Here is a 17,698-nt window from a genome sequence, read left to right as displayed (position 1 = left end):
CGCAGATCCACCAGTTATGTTTGTTGTCTGCATTCAGAGTGCAAGTGGAGCAGGCACTCAAACCATCCCTGATCCGGCCTTTTTCCACTGTCGCAGCACCCACTAAACGCATCCAGGGTTGTGGCATCCCCAACCAGCAACCCCCAGACTCCAGACGTGCACCGGCTGGAGGAACATCCCATTGCTCCGGGGCTGTCAGGGAGCACCGGAACAGTTGGGGCTGTCTGGCTGCAGCTTTCACCTTCTCTGGTATCCACAAAACTGAAATGAGACAGGAAAGCTATGGCAAAAGATGGAGAAAATAGAGATGGAGGTGATCCGGAAACCACAAACTGGGAAAAGGATGGGCAGGAAGAAGGGAAAAATGCAGTGAGAGGAAGAATCAAGGAAAAAGTCATAGTAAAGCAACAGCAGTAATAAACCCTGTGATACAAACAAGCAGTTTAACATTCGTGTGCACTGTGGCTGGGCTGTTGCCCACGGTATTTAACTTCACAAACTAACCCAGCCATTATGCACCGAAGGATCATTAAGGCAGCAGATGCAGCCAGACATACACAGGAGTGTGTTAATATAATGCCTGATGTAAAAACCACCTGCTAGTTTGGCACCGTGTCTCAGGGAAGATACATGTGGCTCATGTGATTGTGCAGTATTTACTAAGGTATCTGTCGCTTTCTCATCACAACATGTGTAATTCCCATTTGCCCTAACGGGAACGTCACGCAACAACGGTGTAACAGAGACACTGGACTGAAGTTAGATGGAGCTGGTCCCATTTACACCAGCAGAGAAGCTTACTTCTTAAATGTTTTTCTTTCCTTTTGTTCTTTTTTCCATCTGAAATATCCAGGACATGGAGAGGAATTTTCTCTCTGCAATACCTACGCTCCAAGGCTACCTTGTTTACAATGGCTTAAGCTTTCATAAGCCTGAAGGAATTGTATGAAGTTACATGGGGAAAAGGCACTTTTGGAAGATTATAATAAAGTGTCTGCCTTATCCTAATCCCTGATGCCACACCACTGAAATGGATGTGTGTCCTTCCTGAAGTCTTAGAGGAGCTGATGCACTCTCCCAGCATAAGATCCTCTTACAAACCAAAGACTGGGCTGGTACCGGGCTCAGGCTGCTTCCAGCAGCATCCCAGGGATGGAGGGCTTTGACTCGCATGCAGGGAGCAGACAGCTGCAGTGGGTTAAGCTGTCACCCACAGCTGTCTGTCATGGCTCTCTGCAGGAGGCTGCCCATAAGCAGAGTATTCCAAATGGGATGGATGCCTGGGCCTCAGCTGTCCCAGCTCCAGGCCTGAGGGATGCATGGAGAGGGCAGATGGAGAGCTGGAGTGGCTGCAGTGTGGGCACTGATTCCTCTGCCACAAGCTGGGGAGGCACCTCTGGCAGAGAGACAAAGCGTGATGGAGGGAATACCATAGATGTCCCAGGGAAACTAATCAGAGCTCATTTGCTAGGATGCTCCGCAAACAGGTTTCTTCTCTGCTTCCCCATTGCTCTGTGGAATTTCTTTTCCAGGCTTCGCCTGCTTTTGCCTCTCTCCTTGCCCAGCTGTCCTTCCTGGAGCTCTGGCATCTCCCACTTCCCACCTCTCCACAAGGTACACGCACAGGAGGAAGCCTCCAGCGCAGGGAGCTACAGCACAGGAGCAGGCGGTGGGCAGCCAGAGCTACAGCCAGCCCCAGAAGTTACCCGAGACACAAAGCAGGGATGAAGAGAAAGCTGCTCTTTTTATGCCCTTTTGGCTTTCTTCTTGGCATTTTAAACCTTTTCTGCTCACCTCAGATTTTCTTCTAGCCCAAAATGACTGCAGCAACACAACCCACTGCCTTGCATTTCATTCTCAGTCTCGCAGTCGCCACTTTATTTTGCCTTTCCCCAGTTTCATGAAAGAACGCAGCCGCATGAATAACAGGATTATTTATCATCCTCTGCCTCCCCTTCCAGGATGACTTGCTGTTTATGGAAAGCACTCGAGTGCAGGAGAGATCGTGCTACAGTTAAACAGACAATGCTTAAAGGGCCATTGCCTGTGCTCTGGTTTAACGTTGTGTTTCACACTAATTTCCAAGGAAGAAGGCGTTCTGTATCCGGACTGATGGGTACAGCACCACAAATCACTGCTTAAAGGCAAAAAGATGCTGCATTAAATAGGACGGAGAAGATGGTTCTGCACTGCACCTTTTACAAGATCCAAGAAGTTCACTTATGGTGCAAATGCAGGGATGTCTGCCGTTTCCAGCCCAGCTGCGTATCACGGGCAAAAACATGCTTCTAGTGAGCATGTGATGGTGGCAAGCAGGTGAAAGACCAAGCTAAGACATCTACATGTGATACAGACAGATTACGTGACCGTTGTGTGCTTTTAGGAGGTCTGTTGGACCTGGAACATAACAGAACAATGCAAAAATTGCCCATGGGTGGTGGGTGGCCAAGAGAAGAGGGCTTTGGAAATGGTTGCTCCCAGCTTCTCATCTTCAACTTGGCCGCAGTCACATGGCAGGCTCACTGTGTAGCTTCATTACGTTCTCTCCGCATTTCTGGTTACTGGTGTGCCCTGTGGTCATAGAGGATATTTATCAACTTTTAGTAAGAAAATGCGTAAGTCAAATGTATTGAGAATAGGAAGCTGGAAAGCACTGAATTCCCTGGCAACTTCTGCTAGGGTACAGATGCCACAACATGGATTGCCTGCTCTGGTCTGGCCACCGCCATCAGTGTGCCTATGTAACGGCGTGCCTCGAAGGGATGGAAGCATTCAGAGAGGATTAGCTTTGGGGGACTTTAACTTAACTTTGGGGAATGTTTTTAAACTGGTAGAGGATAGGTTTAGATTAGACATTAGGAAGAAATTCTTCACTAACAGGGTGGTGAGACCCTGGCACAGGGTGCTCAGAGAAGCTGTGGCTGCCCCATCCCTGGCAGTGTTCAAGGCCAGGTTGGAAGGGGCTTGGAGCAGCCTGGTCTAGTGGAAGGTGTCCCTGCTGTGGTAGGGGGTTGGAACCGGGTGAGCTTTAAGGTCCATTCTATCTCAAGCCGTTCTGTGATTCTATGGTTTCATGACTTCAGTAGTGTCAGCTCCACAAAGCCCTCTGGATAGATACTACACTGGTCTGGGGACTTCATGCATTGTCCTTTGAATGACGCACAACACTAAGACCATGTGAAAATCAGGCTGCTGAATTCCTAGGTGTAAGAAAATGGAAAGAAAAATGTACAGAAAGAAAATACGTACCACTCTACACTGGAGTTAACGTAAAACAAAAGCAAGGGAAAAAAAGGCAGACCAATCCTTCTCTTTGCTCTTCTCCTTTGCCTATATTAACTGGATTTCTGTGATGAAAAAGATCAGAAATGCAATTAGGAAACTTCACAGCCATTACAAACATCTGCACTTCAATATAAATTTGCAATTCCACTACAGCAGCCTTCCCATCTCCTGTGTCCTTCAGGTACCGCTGGATCCTGCAGCCTCTGGTGAGTACAGAGCTGAGTATGTGTGTATCATTCTCATGAGTTTTTATTGTAAGGGAGGGAATCTCACAGGACAAATGTGTAATGTTGTAGGAGCAACGAGGTTGCATGGATACAAGAACACAAACGGGGCGGCTTGCACTTTGAGGATACGAATTCTTCGGAAGAACAACTATCTCACTGTGTTTGGATGGAGCTTAATAAAATGGCCTGCTCCAAGCTAGGCCTCTACAGGCTTCCAAGCTACGAACAATGAAGAATAATATCACAGTGTTACGGTACTTAGCACGGCTGAGTTACATCCTGGATGGTCTCCACAGAATCGCTGTGACTGGCTTTGATTTGAGCCAGAGGAGAAGAGCTTTACACCCACACTGCTGAAGAGACATGAGCACACCCTGCACTGGACCCCGGGGGCTGAGCCCTGAGCGCACTGCTTGCATTTACAACCTGTATCAGTGTATCTTAAGCTGGGCTGGTACTTTTACAGTTATTCAGCTGGATGAACTAAGTATTACTGACAGAACACAGTCCATTTTTAATAGCTTTATCCACCAGGCAGAGGATATCCTGCACTCGCAGCAGCTCTGATGTCCCATAGGGGTGGAGAGCAGGGAGCAACTTCATATACCCACTAAAATAGCGGCCTGTGCTGGTATGCAAGTGCCCTCATTTAATGCCTAAACATGGTATCTTGCTACCCAGGCTGGCAGGGCTGCCAGTTCATACTCCAGCCCTGAAGGTGAACTGTGTGTCACTCAGCAGTGGCTCCTGCTGCAGGGAAGGTCAAACAGCCCCTTGCTTTCGGCTGTGCTGCTTAACCTCCTGGGTGACAAGTAGCTGGGCTGCAGGAAGAGAACAGCACATTAACATGACTGCTACTAACTCTACTAAACCGAACCATTTCTCCAGGAAGAGTTGGGTTTAACCCCCACTGAAGTCAAAGGGGCAGTTTTGGGGGAGGATCAGCTCTAGTGGGACTCTACCTCATTCATAGGAGGGCAAAGCATCTCCAGAAATACTGTCTTTACGTGTCAAAAAAGGTGACGTGGGCCCTGGCTGTCCAATGTGCTCAGGGCCAGGGACATAGAACCATAGAATAGTCAGGGTTGGAAAGGACCTTAAGATCATCTAGTTCCACCCCCCCTGCCATGGGCAGGGACACCTCACACTAAACCACACCATCATAACACTGTTCTGAGCCCCTTCTGAGCACTCCAATTAGCTGAAACTTCATAGCAGATTTGTATCTTATCATTATTTAAAAAAATGATCAATTCCGAAAGCAGCTGGAAAGCTGCACCAACAAAAGCTTCTAAGACAACAAAGCTCAACCAGGATGGAGCCAGTGCAAGGATCCGAAAGGAAGAGCTGGAAAAGGAGGGAACAATGTTTGTAGGTGTACCAGATGGAATAATAACTGTCTTGCTTCTCCTTCTTGCAGCTTTCCTCATTGCTCTTTATGGGTGAGGTTTTAGGAAAGGGGTTGCTTTGCCTGCCATCAGCCCTTACTGCATTTGCAATCCATTGCCTGTACTTCACCTCTGCCTCCAGCAGCTCTGTGCTAGTTTCTATAAGCAGGCAACAGTAGAGCTGCAGAGTGGGAGGATGACCTTCCCCCACCAATGGCCTTCTGGACCTATAGGCCAAAGAAATGTTCAAAACCAGAGAGAAACCACCCAAAGTGATGAGCTTCCTGTCTAGCTTTTTGCGTTTTATGTTCTGAACCTTTATCCTTCATATTACACTGTGTGCTGAACAGTATGGGTTCAAATCACTAACAGTATTTCTTGCGGTCCCTTTCTGGAGCCAGGTCCTTTTTCAGCTGCTGTGGCTGGATGCATCCCGCTGAACACATGGAACCAATCTAGCCAGCCTCAAATGGCCACAACAATAAAAGCAGGCCACCCTTCTCCGAGAAACCCTTACCCAAATTCTGTTTTGTTCATTTTAACATATTCATCAATGAGGCAAAACCCCCATTAAAAAGAAGCCTGGCAAACACTTCAGATGGATTTCCCAAGACTCCCCCAGCAGGAATGTGATTGCAATGAAATAATTCCTCTTGCAACTTTAAGGCTTGTCAGGAGGGCCAAGCAAGCATCAGCATTTCAGGCTGACCTCCGAAGTAGTCGCATGGGTGCAGGTACCATTTGAAACCAGCCCTGTGCCCTTGGCGGCACCAGCTCCTTCCCAAGCACCACAACACCTGCCTTGCTGCCCGTCCCTGGACCATGCCTCTCCCAGGGCTCTTCCTGTGGTTGGGTTGGTCTCATGCACCGCAGTCCTGGCATGCTTCTCTATTCATAGAATCATATGAGGATTAGGGTTGGAAGGGACCTTAAAGCTTGGCCAGTTCCAGCCCCCTGCCACAGCAGGGACACCTTCCACTAGACCAGGCTGCTCCAAGCCCCGTCTGACCTGGCCTTGAACACTGCCAGGGATGGGGCAGCCACAGCTTCTCTGAGCAGCCTGTGACAGGGCCTCACTGCCCTCACAGGGAAGAGCTTCTGCCTAATATCTTATCTAAATCTACCTTCTTTCAGTTTAAAACCATTACCCCTCGTTCTATTCCTACACAGCCTTGTAAAAAATCCCTCTCCAAATGTGTGAAACTCAAATTGGTCCTGCTACATGGCTTGACCTCTTTCTAAAACTGAGCCAGCAGAGATTTAAATGAGCTCTGTTGCCAGCGCTGGAAGCCTGATCTGGGGCACCCTGGCCTCATGCGTCACCGCCTGCAGAACTCGCTGGTGTCACTGAAGTAGTTTCATTTTGTGTCAAGGAGCTTCTGCATCCCTTCCCCCATGCCAAGTGCTGTGCAAACCCTGGGAATCCTCCCTCTCAGCACTCTGGCATGGTATAATTCTAGACATTTGAGGGACCTCTAACAGTACGTGCTTCAAATGAGACAAGCAGTATCTTGCTTGCTGCTCTCAGACAAAGTGCAGGCTCTGATTTTCTAGTTCTCTGTTCTCTGCACTGATTTTCTCTCACACGTATAAATACCATCCTGTCACTCCTTCCACATGTGCAGCTTACAGGTATTATATAAAAGATGCTATTTCATGTTCGATGCCCGTATGTTTAATAGGCTTGTGGACTACAGGAAGGTGCCATGCTGAAGTAAAGATGCACTTTGCGTGATGTTTTTCACACAGATGTATCTTTTCATGCCTGTAAGGACTCACATGGCACAAATGCTTCTTTAGATCAAACAACAGACAAGGAGAAAATGTGTTTTGTAAGCAGAGAGACGACCCAAGTATAAAGTTGTTTGCAGAATGTGTGTGAATCTTATGTTTCCTGGTCTTTGGTTTCTCCTGGGACCTTACATATTTTGCATTATTATCAAATATTTGCAATGATCCATATAAACAGCCTCATGTTAAAGGCTACTCCAAGTGTAACTTGACCCAGAGGAAAGATGCTTATCTGAGCTCCACAATGACAGATATAAAAAAGATGCTGATACAGTTCGGCTCTCAGAAAACGAGGGAAATGTAAGAAAAACCGAAACTGCACTGATTTTTTCTTTCTTTTTAACCAATAGATAAAGTAGGAGTTATCTCTCCGTCGGCTTTCACAGTGGAAAACCACTTGAAAAAGCTACACATACCAGCCCTTCTGCTCTGGGACACGTTAGGCAGTGAAAGGAGGAGAGGAGTAGATGCTCCACGCGCCGGTACTGTCAGAGTCTATTTCACTGTTTGGTAATTATTTTTTTGTTATTACTATGACAACACAGGCCATAAGAATTGTTTCTTTAACCCCAGCAAATGATAAGTGCAGATGAGATCTTCTTTTTTTTCTTTGCTAACTGAAGTCATCCCTTTTTACACCTTCGATACCAACCCCCGTGGAAGAAAGTGATGGCAAGTATCAGGGTGACTTGCCCTGCCTTGCCTCCTGCTTGCTTGCGCAGCCTGCAGCTGGGGCCGCTGCAGGGTGGCACTCGGGCCATTATTGTATATCAGGAGGCACTGGAGAAAGGCTCCACACTGGCTCAGCACTTGCTGTCTTAAAGGGAAAAAAAAAAAGCAGCAGCATTCCCCTTTTAAAGTGCTTCCAAATCTTTTACATCGCTTTTCCTTTTCTCTCTTTTCAACCCCCACCTTTTTTTTTCCCCCTCTTGTGGTCCTGGAGACCACCCTGTAAGTCTACATGACATCATGAGAGAGAATGAAATGTACTTGAAAGGCCACTTCTGTTTTGGTGGGAACTTCTATGCAATTGCAAAGTGCCCATTAAAGCACAGGTTGTTTCCTAGAAGCATGTCCAAGCCAGTAGCGTGCAAACCCCTTCAGGGCTTCTAGAAAGCATTCGCTTTTGAAATGCTGAAGGAAATTCAGAGATGAAAGGATAAGTCTCCCTGGCTGTGCATTTACAGTCTATTGTCTTCCATGAAGGATAGTATCACTCCTCAGTTGTGTTATTGCAGTTAATCCACTTAAATGCTATTGGATTTTCAGATGAGCTGAATTCTTTGCATCTGCTATTAAGATGCTTTGTTTAGATGAGAAAGGGCTGTTATTTAAATCACAATGAGTTCAGGGAGATGTCAGGGTGCAGCGGGCACCTTGTCCCGGTCTGTGCGGGGGGACAGGGGACATTTGCTCTCCGGGGAGGGAGGAGGCAACAGGGAAGCGAGCTGCTGCTCCCGCCCGGCTCCGGTGCTCCGCCGGCCGGCACTGGAGGGGGGGGGGGGGCCTCGGGGCGCCGCATCTCCGCGGCCGCGGTGGGGAGCCCCGCTCCCGCGCATGCCGCAGCCGGGTGCCGCAGGGCGGAGGGAGCCCGCTGCCCCCCCCCCCCCCAACCGCCTTCCGTCTATTTTTGTGGGGTGCTTTTCTATTTCTTAAGGAGGAGGGGGGTGTGTGCGTTCTTTGCAATGAAGGCTGCGCTGCCACGGCGGCGAAGAAGCTCCGTTAAAAGCAAAATCACAACACGACCCACCGCCGCTCTGCCCCTCCCCTTCGGCAAAAGTGTTGGGGGGGGGAGATAAATAATAACAGTTAAAAACCTCACCCACCCACCCAACCCCGCCGTGGCCATGGCCATCTCCGCCGCCTTACATAAAGGCAGGGGCACAAGGTGGATCCCGGGAGGTTGGTTACCCGGAGGCTGCTGCGCAGAGCGCCCGGCCCTTCCCCCGCGCCGTGCCGTGCCGTGCCGCAGAGGGACGGGGGGCGGCTGCCCCGGCCCCCCCCCCCCCGTCCGCTATTCCCCATTGCCGGCTCCTTTCCCCCCCCCTTTCTGACATGTGGGCAGAGCCCCCGCGCCCCGCCAGCAGCCGTGCAGCCGGCGGCAGCCCCCACTACTTGTTGTTTGTGGGGCTGGTGCCAGGAAAACCGGGGGGAGGGACGGGGGAGGCGCATGGCGGGGAGCGGTATATGCTGCTCCGCGCCGGGGCCACGCTCCAGACCGGCCACCGCTCCGGAGCGAGCCCGAGTCCTCCCTCCGCCAGGAGTTGCAGTTCGTCTCCGATCCCCTTGGGATTTAAACCTTCTTGCGTATATATATATATATATATATATATATATTATTTTACCCCCTTTCCTCCTCCTCCTTTTTCTCCCGTGCAAAGTGGAGAAGGAACTGCACCAAAGCAGCCCGCGAGATCTCGCAATATCGCTCCTATTTATCATTGCTATTATTCGTAATTAATTACTGTTTTTCCCCTCGCCCCAGCCGGGGGGGCCGCGGGGCCATTCCCGGCAGCAGGAACACTGCGATCCGTACCAATAAAGATTTTTAATTTTTTTTTTACCCCCTCCCTCCCCCCCGCTTTTTGAGAGAGGGGAGCGGGTGGAGGTTGAGCGCAGCGGGGTGGGGGGAAGCCGGCAGCCAGCTCCGGCCCCCGGTCCCGGTCCCGGTCCCGGAGCGGGAGGCCGCGGCGGCAGGGGGAGGCGGGCCCCGGCGCCGCCCGCCGAGAGGGGGGCCAGCCGCCCCAGACAGGTGATGGGCGTTTCGGCTGCGCTCCGGATCGACTCCTTGGGTTTCACTTTGGTCTGATCTAAGCAAATATGCAGAAGTACCGGCTGGTCTAGTCCTAAGAGCCAAGAGGAGCGAGCGAGAGCGGCGGGAAGGAGAGCGGCCGCGCTCCCGTAGCGAGGGGAACATACAAACAGCGGCCGCGCCGCGATTCAAGCACCGCCGCCCCGAGGCAGCCCCGACCCGCCCTGGATGCGGAGCACCCCCGAGCCGCCCCGCCGCCTTTCCCCTGAGGGATGGTACTGAATCTCTGCGCGGCAGGAGCCGGCCTGCAGCTCCTCTCCATCAGCGTTGCCTTCCCTCCGTGTCTAAAGTGCACTAGACCGCGATGAGGACCTGGGCTTGCGTTTTGCTGATAGGTTTTGGCTACCTGTCCTTTACCTTCTCCGAGGTAGGTGAGAGCGGCTTCCTGCGAGCTCGGTCCCTGGGGCACGCCGCGGCCGGGCTCAGCGGACGGGGGTGGTGGTGGTGGGGGGGCTGTGCTGCCCACCTGGGCTCCGCAGCATCCCCGGGGCCCTCCGGGAGCGCCCGCCCCGACCCAGCCACAGCCCCGGCGCGGCCGAGGCAGAGACCGAGTTGCCATTTCATGGGGGGTCAGCGACGGAGGGGAATAATGACCATGCATTCCGCTCCGGGGCTGCTGGCTGCCCTTGAAATGTATGCGTATTATATACATACTCTGTCTGTATCACATACATATGTATTCACGCCCCGCGGGCGCTGTCGGGCTGCGGCGATTTGCGGGCAGAGGGGCGCTTGGAGCCGCCGGGCAGCGGCCGCCCCGCGGCGCACGGCGCTGCACGCACCCGGCCGCGGGCACCGTCAGTGCCGCGGGCAGAAGTTGGTTTAATGCCCCCCACCCAGGCGTGCTTGAAGAGCAGTGGGCGCAGGGCGGGTGAGGGCCGGGGGCCTGCCTGTGGCCGCTCGGGGAGAGGAGCCGCTCATGGGGTGGCTACAGGTGGCCCCGGTCGGGCCGGGCGCGGTGCACGGCCACCGTAACTTTTCCCGGGACCGGGTGTGCTGGCACTGGGAGCCGCGGTGCGGGCGCTGGTGGGATGGCGGCCGCCCCGTGGGGCACGGTCCCCCCTCTCCTTCCCCTGCTCTCACCGGGTCCGGGCAGCACCGCGCCCTCCGCGGAATTGACGCCTGCTGGGGTGAACTCCGGCGGCGGCTGCCCGGGGCGGGTTTCCAGCCGCGGAGCGCGGCTCGCAGGCGCAGCTCTGCCGGGCACACGCTCCTCCGAGCCGGGCTGCCCCCCCATGAGCCGTGGCGCAGTTCAGCGGGCGGGAGCGCTCCAGCGCCCGCTGGAGCCGGGGGAAACGTGTGTGTGTGGAACTGACCCCCGTTTCGTCAAACGCGTCCGGCAAACACCCTGCACCCTCCGTAAAGCCCCCCCCCAGCCCCCAAGCGCCAGATCCCTGGTGCTGCAGGGGTTGCTGCGCAGTGACCCGCGGTGTGTGTGTGTCTTTGAAGGAGGCCGAGATCCCGCAGGAGCTGATCGAGCGGCTGGCGCACAGCGAGATCCACAGCATCCGCGACTTGCAGCGCCTCCTGGAGATTGACTCCGTAGGTAAATTAGTCCCGTCCTCCTTCCTTCCGCGCCGTCGGCCGCCGCCGCCCCGGGGGGGAGGCACCGCGGGCGGCCGCGGCGCAGCACCCCGCACGCCTCTCCCCGCTCCGTCAGGCTGCGTCCCCTGCGAGACGAGAGGCGTGCGGGACTCAGCCTCGAGAGCCAGGCTGCCCTGGGCAGGGGAGCTTCATTTCAAAGAGAGGCGGCGGCCAAAGGGGCCGATCGGGAATTAAAAACTTCGGGGGGCTCAGGGTGGAGAGGGACCTGGTGACCCTCTGTGTTTTCAGACCTCCCCGTCTCTCAGCGGAGAGGAATTTCCATAAGGTTTGTTGTTGGTCTTGCATTGCTCTGTTATCTTTAAACTACTGTCCTAGAGGTATTTAAAATATTTGAAACAATATTTATGAATGAAGTAATGTCTCTTCAAGCACTGGGCTTTATTAAAAGGAAAATAAACCATCCGCGCTGATTTTAAACAGGAGCCTGCATATGAAGCTTACCCTTAAAAATACACTTTTTTTTTCGCCCCGAAAAAGAAAATAGCGCAGGGTTATTTTCTGCATCATTAGGCATGCAAATGGGTGTAGTGAGAACGTGCTGCTCAAGCAGATCCTTGCAGCAGTAAATCAGATGTAGAAGCACTGTAGTACTGGGTTTCTTATCATTTGGTTTCACTTGCTGCACTTTGTTCCTGGTGATTTCTTCCCCTAGTTGAGAGAGAATAAGCCCGGCACCTTTGATGTGCCCAAGGGAAACCTGCATCTTTCTGAAGAGCAAACATGGAGAAAAATGAATGAGTTCTTGCTACGTTGGTACTGGGCCATCTCCTTTTAAACCATATGCTGTGTATTTTTGTAAAGTCTGTGCCAGGTTCAGTCACCTTCATTCAGTGTTGCAGGATCCTTCTAGAGTTTAACTCGCTGCTTTTTTGTGTAGTGCTGTATTAATGGGCAGGAATGCACTAGGAACGTGCTTTACCGACAGAGCTTTCAATTTTCATGTGCTTAGGGAGCAAACGGTTTCTCATTACACTGAAAATGGGAATATTTCTCTCTTACACAACAGTTTACCATAGAGGCTAATTACTAATTACCAGATTTGTTGGCATCAGTTTCATATTTTTGGAGGGCAGTGCTTCATCATTATTGCTTATCACTGCAATTAAAAAAGCTTTCACAACAGGGAGGGGGTATGCAATACATATTTCCCCACCAAAGACTGTTTTGGACCAGACAAGTGCACTACTGCTAAAATCTCTTTTCCCAGTGAACTCAGTGGAAGGCTTGGCTGCCGTTGCAGAGGGGCTGGATCTGAGTGTTTTAAAATACGGCATGCTGCTTCTGCATGTGAGGCAGTGCTCTGTAGCTACCAGAAGACATTATTTTTTCAAATACCCCAGTGTAACAAGCACGCGCTTCATTTTTAAATACCACTTAGAAGGAGAGCAAAAGTTCACATGGCTCCATTGCAAGGGAGTCGAGCAGACAAGTGAAGCTGAATAGATTAGTGGATGTAGCCGAGAAATTTATTCCAGAAAATAATTATTTACCTCGTGGCAGATATTAACCAGAGGATGCACGACCAAAAACTGAAGAGGTCAGCCGCAAGTTTACTGTTTCATTTTGCTGTTTTCGTGCAGCTTGTCAGGTTAGAAACCATTAGAGAAACAAGACACATAAATATTTTACTATTTCAACATGAAACAGTAATGCCTTAAGACATGAACTCAAGATTAAAAAATAAACCCAAAATACTCAGCCTTTCATCCTCTTCTTGCTTATGTGAGGGCTCTTCCTGCATGTGTGGTAAGCTTTATTCTGGGCTACATAGGCAGGACTGGATCTTCATGGGGAGTAAGTGGTCTTTACTCCCTACAGTACATTTTCTGGGTACAGTCCTTCAGTCTTCAGTGTCATCAGTAATTCTGATTAAGTGTTTATCAGAGTGACTTATCAAACATCGGAATCACCATGTTTCCTTCAGGAAGCTGGATTAGGCCTGTTCACTATATTTAGTATTAGCTTGGATTAGCAAATCAAATGTTTTCTAGTTGTCACTGGTAAGGTGGTGTTTCTGAAACGTATTCCCTTAGGGCTGTAATTGCATTTAGGGAAGGGCTGGTTCAGTGAGGGCTTGTCCAGTAGATACATTTCTGTTTTATAGCATATACTGATTTAAACTGAGGCTCAGAATACAAACACTCCAGTGATTATTTTCTCACTCATTTTAGTGCATGGTATTGCCAGTCCTTTTGCATGTGAGTAGCCCTGTTTAAACTCAGTGGGTGGACTTGAGAATTAAGAATGATCTTGTAGGGTAAGAGTTTGCAGGATCAGGCATGCATGCAAAAAATGTCTGATATTCCTGAGTAACAAGGCAGAATCTGTGAAAAATGAAGGAAGAACAGTAATTTTCTCTCCTGCGATGCAAAGCATATATTTTTAATTGGAAAAGTAAGTTTTGTAAGTCAGAGTGGGCAGGTTTTTCTTCTATTCTGACAGATTTGGTCTCTATATTGTAGCACAGAGATGACTGATAACCCCCTTCATAAAATTAGAAACCACACCCCCAGACCATCTGGCGTATTACTTAAAGAAAAACAGTACCCAACATGGAGCTTATCATTGTATTCAAAAAAGAAAATCCAGGCCAATTTGCCAGAGCCCAGCGCTGCGTGTCCAATGCAAAGAGAAACCCCTGTAAGGGCAATAGGAACATTCCCTGTTTGTATCAGAAAACAGGGTCTTGTATTAATTTGCTACGAGTGGGATCCATAGTTGGCAGCGGAGTTTCATTGGCGTGACGGAGAGCAGAGTCTGACCCTATTTAAAACAGAAAGCGTGCAGGATCCCAGGAAGTAGGCAGCTGTAGCGTGCAGAGTACAGTTTTACTACTAACAGCCTAAATCACTGAAACGGGGGCATTTCCCATGTTCCGCCTGTGAAGTGCTTTGGATTAGCAGCGTGGTTTTTCTCCTCGCGCTTCACCTCTCCCATCTGTCCTGTGGGAGGTAGGGTTCATTTCATCACCTATTATGTTTGCCTCCCGCTGGGAACAGATTTTTCCCCCAGTCATCTCCCTGCGTGGGGAAAGGCAGGGCTGAGTGTGCTTCTTCGCATGGTTTAAGGGCATCAACCGCAGGGTCGCCTTAGGCCATGTGAATTTAACGGCCTGTGATTAAGAACTAGCAGAGCAGCTTTTGTTAAGCGGAGAAATGTTCTAAATTAACAGTATACTTTCAGGGAGAAGTGTTAGATTGCTGCAGAGCTCAGTCTATTGGAAAATCTGCTGCAGACTGTGGCTTGTGGCGTGGCACTGGAATTAAGGGTGTTACAGTGCAATGTGGTTGTGTTCCTTGCACCTTAAACATCATGAGAGGCGGGCATCTGCCATGTGTTTTTCCTGAGACAGATAGAGGGAATACTCCTCTTCCTTTACAGCTGGTTGATCACATCTAGGTGAATGGAAAAAAACCCTAAACCAAACAGGATCTTGCAGGCTGCTACTTATATTTCCTTTAATAGATCAAAGTTGAAAACTTAATGACATCTATCTCTGCAGTTGGATGTCAGAAGGGCATATTTTGCATCAGCCAGAAGGAAGATCAAACAAACAGATTGACGTTGCCTTGGGCTTTCTGGCTCTAGGACTGATTTGTAAGACAGACCAGTTCAGTTTATGGTACCTTACATTGAATTCCTGGGAAAAAATAAAAAATAAAATAAAATAAAAAAAAAAAAAGAGATAATAATTTCCTAAACTGCTGCTGTTGGTACTGGAAGTCTTGGACCTCTACTTTTTGGATGCACATCAAAGTGATGTCTAGAAGGGTTTGTGTTGACTGCATGCATTGGGGATTGTACCTCACATAAAATTGCTTGGGAAGGAGATGGCAATGTGAAAGGATAAATTGATAAATAGAAAACAGCAGTAGTCTTAGGATGCTTTCCACATGCTTATTTAGTGAGAAGAGTAATCACATATTGGCAGAATGTCACAGGAACTCTGTGATTTATACTCCATGACCCCATGGAAAAATGCCAGTCTGACAAAAAAAGAACAATTTCAGCTACACTAATGGATTGACCAAGGCTAATTGCAAGAGTTTTTATACCCATCATTGATATGTTGTCAGTACAGAAAAGATTACAGAGAAATTTCTTGATCAGCTGCCATGAAAACATTTTTTTTATTATTAAAACATTGAGAGCTGCGTTAATCTGCTCCGTGCAGCATCCTCCATCTTCACTTAGTGACAAGCAGTGTTCAATTTCTAAACTAAGAACCACCCGTTTCTAAGCTTTCAGCTTTGAGCCTCATTTTGTGAGGCGCTAAGCACCCATAAACTCCCATTTCCTTTGCTAAGAGCATATCCTTATCCCGCATGCTCCTAGATCAGTACATTAAGGGGAAAAACTGGTGCAAATTAGGCATCAGGCTTCTTTAAAGTCGAAGTAGGGAGTGCTATTTATCATCATTGTTTTAATGAAATAAAAGAGAGCCTTCTGGCCACACATCCAGAGTCAAGTGTGGGTTTCAAAGCTGACTTTCTGACTTTTCAGTCCTGCTCAGGCAAGACTCCTGTTGATTTAAAGATTGCTTGAAGTGCAGTGATTTTCCCATTGGCTTCACTGGGAAACGGAATTCCTTCCAAATGCCTGTGGGGGTCAGGGGAACCCCTTTAGCATTGTAGCATCCTCTGGCTCCAGCCATGTGCTCCATAATTGTGTTTATTTAAAAAAAACAAACCCCAAGCACAAACACATCAATGCTGTGTCAATAGAAAGAATACAATTTGTGATGCATAATGCATTGAGGTTTGACTGGAACACATTTTGCAGTCTGCTGTGCTAGCTGTGTAGATCTCTTTCTTTAACCCCCCCAGCGAGACGTGAACTTTTGAAATGATATACATGCCTAAGATATGTAGTGAGACAGTGAGATATGGTATGAGCCAGAGGCCTTCCTCACCTTAGAAATCATCTTATAAGCAACACATGCTCCTCGACATGTCATTTTGCTTTATAAACATGATGATAGAATATGGCTAATTGCAGCGGAGTTGAGCAGTTATATATAAGCACATGGCTTAACATATTGGTTAGCTGATCATCCTATTCCTTTAGTCTTACTAGTTTCTTTAAACAAGGCAGCAAGAATTCAGTCATGTTAGGAGGGAGCTGTGCCAGCGTGTTGAATGTGGGATTAGGACCTGTGGCTCAGGCCTGCCGTACAGTTGGCATCATCAACAGTTTCTCTTTTCAACAAGATGTCTGAGCCCACCAAGCAGTTCGGATTAGAGGCATTAGTTTTGTGTTTAATCTTTTTTAAACACTGTTTATATGCGGACAGAGATGCTTCTTGCTCTGAGCCTAGCTTAGATCTTATGCTGAGCAGAAGTCATGCTGCTTTCTTTTGAGTATCACTTCGTTGCCTCAAATTGAGGGAGAGATTGTGACAACTTGAAGCTGCCAAACAGCAGGTCAGTACAAAGGTATTGGGTGGCTGAGTGCTAGGAAGCAGAACAGGGGTGGAGGAACATCAGAACGGATCCTCATTTTGGATGACACCATTTGGAGACAGGTGGATGGCCTGGTGCCATTGGAATGAGGTACAGGAGACCTGGCTCCACTCTCCAGCTCAGTCACAAACTTCCTGTGGGGTTTCAGGCAAGCCGTTTTATTTACCCCACTGATGAGTTTTCTGGAGTATGTGATACAGTAAAAGCAGAAATAGTATCCATTAGCCATCACTGTGTTACCTTATGGGAATGGGACTGCAAATAAGGCCTGCTGTCAGCTAATCAGTTTGGTGCCAAAACTTCCAATTGAAATTAATGGGAAACAAGCACTCTACAGAGGAAGTAGGAGCCAACTTACTTGGGTAAAGTGAGATTTTGGATTTCATGCTGGCTTATTTCAGACAGGAATCTGTTCAGCTGATAAAGAAAATAGGACCAGTGGGTGATCCTAGCATTACTTCTTGAACCTCCCATTTCATCTTCCCTTAGCTACCTATGGTAGTATTTTCCAAGCAGTGAAGATAACCCTTGAGGCACAGAGCTCTTTCTCAGGTGCTGAAGACAGCACTGTCATTATGTCTTACCAAGCTCTGCAGGTGATTTCATGGACTGCATACTCTTTAGGAGAGGACTTACTGGAGGGAGGAGACAAGAGTTGGTGTGTTTGTAAAGCAGACCCTTATGATGTGTATTACCAATAAAGCTAAGAATAAAACAAGCTCCAGAGTCAACTCAAAATGAACTGGAAGCAGGAAGCTAACAGTGCAGAAGACAGGAATGTAGGGTGTTGTAGAGAGGGTGAGTATTGTGTAATAGTCGTTTACATTTTCTGGTACACATCGCAGTTTTCTTTGGAGCCAACAGTGAAACCTTGAAACTCTCCAGTGACGTTACAGAGGGCACTCCAAGAAGCAGAGTGCTAAAAGTCTTGGTTTTGGTGTACTGAAATCTGTATGCAGTCCTTGGTTTGCTTACATCTGCCTGATCCCCTGTTTGCAGATTGTGCTTGTTGTTTTCAGAACCCCACTGTATGGGACACGACCTGGACTGCTTCACTTAACAAAACCAAATAGTTGGAGCAGTTGTTTTGTTGGTTTTTCATGATAAATGCAATGCCAAGTTTTCCAT

At 49.0% G+C, this 17,698-nt stretch overlaps 1 protein-coding gene and 1 long non-coding RNA gene across 10 annotated transcripts in view; one reads left to right on the top strand and one right to left on the bottom strand.

The window, feature by feature from the left end:
* Positions 1 to 1,745: 1,745 nt before the first annotated feature.
* Positions 1,746 to 10,818, bottom strand: LOC136016778 (uncharacterized). Its single transcript, XR_010613690.1, has 3 exons — positions 10,587 to 10,818; positions 3,250 to 3,347; positions 1,746 to 2,571 (listed from the first exon to the last, which is right to left on the bottom strand). It is a non-coding gene; the product is annotated as an uncharacterized LOC136016778 (long non-coding RNA).
* The window catches only part of PDGFA (platelet derived growth factor subunit A), a 53,985-nt gene continuing 45,196 nt past the window's right edge, over positions 8,910 to 17,698 (top strand). For all 9 annotated transcript variants that reach the window (XR_010613686.1, XR_010613685.1, XR_010613688.1 and 6 more), the window contains exons 1-2: positions 8,910 to 9,870; positions 10,953 to 11,049. Coding sequence is in view for 5 of the 9 variants with exons in the window: in XM_065684424.1 (XP_065540496.1) it covers positions 9,808 to 9,870; positions 10,953 to 11,049 (160 nt within the window). In the remaining 4 variants the exon portion in view is untranslated. The remainder of the gene's footprint in view (positions 9,871 to 10,952; positions 11,050 to 17,698) is intronic.

Source organism: Lathamus discolor, chromosome 6 (genome assembly GCF_037157495.1).
Source record: "Lathamus discolor isolate bLatDis1 chromosome 6, bLatDis1.hap1, whole genome shotgun sequence".
Classification (NCBI taxonomy): domain Eukaryota; kingdom Metazoa; phylum Chordata; class Aves; order Psittaciformes; family Psittacidae; genus Lathamus; species Lathamus discolor.
The sequence above is the reverse complement of the archived record's forward strand: the minus strand, read 5'-3'. Positions and strand labels throughout refer to the sequence as shown.